Source organism: Chaetura pelagica, unplaced genomic scaffold (assembly GCF_000747805.2).
Source record: "Chaetura pelagica isolate M959 unplaced genomic scaffold, ChaPel_1.0 scaffold555, whole genome shotgun sequence".
Lineage (NCBI taxonomy): Eukaryota > Metazoa > Chordata > Aves > Apodiformes > Apodidae > Chaetura > Chaetura pelagica.
In genome coordinates this window covers 124,219-128,633 of record NW_009953297.1, presented here as the reverse complement: position 1 = coordinate 128,633, position 4,415 = coordinate 124,219, and the positions used below count along the sequence as shown (strand labels likewise).

The 4,415-nt window shown below is 58.6% G+C and overlaps 1 protein-coding gene across 1 annotated transcript in view; it reads right to left on the bottom strand.

The window, feature by feature from the left end:
* Window positions 1-3,597, bottom strand: part of DNAJB13 (DnaJ (Hsp40) homolog, subfamily B, member 13) — a 4,639-nt gene extending 1,042 nt beyond the window's left edge. Inside the window, exons 1-5 of the mRNA XM_009997986.1 lie at window positions 3,438-3,597; window positions 2,843-3,000; window positions 942-1,055; window positions 601-714; window positions 429-505 (exon numbers count right to left, since the gene is read on the bottom strand). Of these exons, the coding sequence (XP_009996288.1) occupies window positions 429-505; window positions 601-714; window positions 942-1,055; window positions 2,843-3,000; window positions 3,438-3,597 (623 nt within the window). The remainder of the gene's footprint in view (window positions 1-428; window positions 506-600; window positions 715-941; window positions 1,056-2,842; window positions 3,001-3,437) is intronic.
* Between the last annotated feature and the right edge of the window lie 818 nt (window positions 3,598-4,415).

Sequence of the window (4,415 nt, the reverse complement as noted above, 5' to 3'; positions counted from 1 at the left end):
TGTGGCTGCCCCATCCCTGGCAGTGTTGAAGGGCAGGTTGGATGGGGCTTGGAGCAGCCTGGGCTGCTGGGAGGTGTCCCTGCCCATGGCAGGAGTGGGACTGGATGATCTTGAAGGTCCCTTCCAACTCAAACCAGTCCATGATTCTATGATCCCACCCTTGCCAAGCCTCTCCCAGCCTCTGCTACCACCAGCACAGCCCCAAACCAGAAGAGCAGCCCATGGTGGGCATCCTCCTTCTCCAGGCTGGGATCCCCCCTAGCCCCAAACCTGCTGGACAAGTTCTTGAAGCACCTCAATAATTCAGGCAACAGGGATGTGCCATCCTCCTGGAAAGGAGGGACAGGCCAGCTGAGGTTCCTCCCAAAGTCCCATTCACCTCCTTGCCCATCAAGCTCTGCAGAAAGACCCCCTCCCCAAGCACTTACTCCACAATGTCGTTGATGGGGATGTTCAGGAGCCTCCCATCCAGTGTCCTCACATCCACTGTGCAGCCAGTCAGGGCCTGCAAGGCACAGAGGGGGACCAGGAGCTGTGTTCCCAACCCTGGAGGACAACCAGAAGCCAGGGATGGCTCCATCCCTTCAATCAGCTCCTTACCTTTCCCAGGGGAATGGAGGCAACATAGATGAGGTCATCATTGAGTCTTCTAAACCTCGGGTGGGGTTTCTCTTGGACAACAAAGGTGATGTCAGCTGGAATGATGTTTGGGCCCTAAAAGAGAAGGGGAAAAAATGAAGATACTTGGAAATGTGACCCTTAAAATGATTCATTTTTCTCTATCTGAAGGCAAATCCAGGCAAGAATGGCTCCTGCAACACCACAAGGTACCATCAGGGGTGCCACCCACTGCTCACAGCCCACAGAAATGAGAAACCTGGGAGGAGTGTGTGGTCATTCCCGAGGAAACCCGGCCCAGAACTTCACCCCATGGTCATTACCTGGTCTCCTTCCTTCTCAAAGGTGATCCTGGTGCCCTGTTTCCAGCCCGGCCGCACGTCGATCGTCAGGATCTTATCCCGGATGGTGCTCGTGAGCCCGTCCTCGTTCATCACCTGGGAGGTGGGTGAGGGGGTGAGAAGAGCTGGGTTTGGTCTGGAGAGTTGGGTCTGCAGCCAGCTGGGAGCCTGGATCTGCTCTGTCATCAGAGCAGCCAACACCAGGTGCTGGTTCCATCCCTGGTGGTGCTGAGCACCCGGGCTGGATCAGGATCCTGCAGATGGGACAGTCAGCTCTGGTGGACACTCAGTGTGTTACAGAATCATGGAAGGGACCTTTAAAGCTCCAATCCCCTGCATAAGCAGGGACATCCTCAACTAGATCAGGTTGCTCAGAGCCCCATCCAACCTGACCTGCAATGTTTCCAGGGATGGGGCATCTCCCACCCCTCTGGGCAACCTGGGCCAGGCTCTCCCCACCCTCACAGCACAGAATTTCTTCCTAATATCTAACCTAAATCTCCCCTCCTCCAGTTTTAATCCATTACCCTTTGTCCTCTCACTATAAGTCCTTGTAAATAGTCCCTCCCCAGCTTTCCTGGAGCCCCTTCAGGCCCTGGAAGCTGCTCTCAGGTCTCCCTGGAGCCTTCTCTTCTCCAGGCTGAACACCCCAACTCTCCCAGCCTGGCTCCAGAGCTGCTCCAGCCCTCCCAGCATCTCCGGGGCCTCCTCTGGCCTCTCTCCAACAGCTCCGTGTCCTTCCTGTGCTGGGGACCCCAGAGCTGTTCCCAGCCCTGCAGGGGGGTCTCAGCAGAGCAGAGCAGAGGGGACAATCCCCTCCCAGGCCCTGCTGGTCACGCTGCTGGTGACACAGCCCAGGACACGGGTGGGTTCTGGGCTCCAGCTCACGTTGAGCTTCTCATCCACCATCACCCCCAGGTCCTTCTCCTCAGGGCTGTCATCCCCTCAGGGGACAACCCAGAGGTGACCTGTGACACCATGTGCCTCTAACTGCTCTTCTCATCCAGCTGCACACGAGCTGGCAGAGAGGAGAGCAAGGACCACCCACATTCCAGGGAACAGAGAGGAACAGATTTAGAGGAGAAACTCAGGGCTGGCAGCAGGAGGTTGGGACAGTGGGAGGGGGGATGCAGTTCACTGAGAGCAGGAAGGAGACACTGCCCAGTGTGGGGCAGTCCTCAAACTGTGGGAGCCCAGGAAATGTTTTGCTGCACCTCTCTGAGATCAGCCCTTCCTTCCCACCAGCTTCTGCATCATCTCTCATGCAAAGCCCCCTGAGCACGGCAGGGGATGAGGGAACCAGCCTGAATTGTGCAGCATTTGTGCCTGGTTTGGGTCAGATCCCCCTGCTCACAGAGTGCTGAGGTCTGCTGAGCCCCCTGAGAGCCACAGAGGGGTCAGGGTTGGAAGGGACCTCTGGAGATCATCCAGTCCAATCCCTGCTAGAGCAGGGTCCCCTAGAGCAAATCCCACAGGAACACATCCAGGTGGGGTTGGGATGTCCCCAGGGATGGAGACTCCACAGCCTCCCTGGGCAGCCTGTCCCAGGGCTCTGTCACCCTCACAGGCAAGAACTATTTCCTCACATTCAGGTCAAACCTCCTGTGCTCCAGTTTGTGCCCATTGCCTCCTGTCCTGTCCCTGGGCACCCCTGAGCAGAGTCTGGCCCCACCTCCGGCCCCCCTGGAGATATTTACAAGCCCTGATCAGCCCCCCCCTCAGCCTCTTTTTCTCCCAGCTGAGCAGCCCCAGCTCTCCCAGCCTTTCCTCACAGGCTCCAGCCCCCTCAGCACCTTTCCCACCCTGCCCTGGCCTCTTTCCCAGCCCTCAGGTCCTTACCCAGAGAGGAAATTCCAGCCCCAAACCCCTCACCCTGCCCTTACCCTGCGGGAGATCTTCATCTTCTTGGTGCAGCCATAGAACAGGTCTTCCAGGGAGAGGTGCAGATCCCTCAGGATTGGGGGGTCTTGCTTCAGGGCCCCCCGTCCTCGCAGCCCCCCAAAGGGCATGACCAGCTCTGTGCCATCCTCAGCAAAGAACTCTGTGTGAGGGAGCAGAGAGGGGGGGTCTCAGATCAGAGCTTGGGGAGGTCTCCCCTGGGGTCTCCTTATCGTGGAAGCTGCACACCCCAAATATGCCACCCCCAAACTTCCCACCTGCAGTGGCCTGGGACCCTTGTCCCACGGCTGAAGGCTTCTTCTCTGGGAGAATTTTCATCTTGCCCCATGTGTTTATGGCAGGCTTGCTAACTCACCCCTCTCAGTAAAGGATCCCAGCCTCCCCCCAGCTCAGGCCCCTCACCCACCCAGAACTTGGGGAAGTCAGGATCTCACCCCCAAGCAGCCCCAGCAGGGACCAGAAAAAAGCTGGGCAGGGAAGCAACCCCCTCAAGCTCCAAGCTCAGAGCTGGTGGTGGCCACAGCACCACAGCAACCACAGACAGGCTCTGGGCCACCCCCCTATTGCCCCCCCACCCACCTGCAAAGGGGTTGTCTCCACCAAAGAAGTCCCTGAAGACTTTGTCAGGGTCGTTGTGGAACACGTAGCCAGAACTCCAGGGATTCTCACCACCAAACTCCAAGGGGATGCCACCTTTGAGCCCCTCTTCTCCAAACTTGTCATAGATGCCTTTCTTCATGGCTTAGGGAAGGAGGAGGAGTTGGGAATGGCCACGGAATCCCATGCTGGGTGCTGAGGGAGAGCCCCCAGCCTGAGATCCATTTTTTTCTTGGGTGAAGGCTGGAGAGGGGGTGGTTCCTCATCACCTTCAGGACAGCAAATGGGGATGGAAGCAGGGCCAGGTGCCAGCAGTTGGGCCTGGCTGTGGCTCACAGAGCTGACACCACCTCTCTGGGTGTGCCTCTCACTGGGGGTTCAGACCCCAGCACATGTCTGGCCACACCAGAAAGGACATGGAGCTGTTGGAGCAAGTGCAGAGAAGGGCCATGGAAATGACCCAAGGGCTGGAGCAGCTCTGCTCTGGAGCCAGGCTGGGAGAGTTGGGGTGTTCAGCCTGGAGAAGAGAAGGCTCCAGGGAGAGCTGAGAGCAGCTTCCAGTGCCTGAAGGGCTCCAGGAAAGCTGGGGAGGGGCTTGGGACAAGGGCAGGGAGGGATGGGAGCAGGGGGAAGGGTTTCCAGCTGGCAGAGGGAGCTGGAGCTGAGATGGGAGGGAGAAATTCTGGGCTGTGAGGGTGGGGAGAGCCTGGCCCAGGTTGCCCAGGGAAGCTGTGGCTGCCCCATCCCTGGGGGTGTTGAAGGGCAGGTTGGATGGGGCTTGGAGCAGCCTGGGCTGCTGGGAGGTGTCCCTGCCCATGGCACGGGGGTTGGAACTAGATGATCTTCCATGTTCCAACCCAAACCATTCCACGATTCCACGCCTCTATGATGCCCCCTCCAGCCCCCAGGCCAGGGCCGGGCCCCACTCACGGTCGCTGAGCACATCGTAGGCCTCCGCCA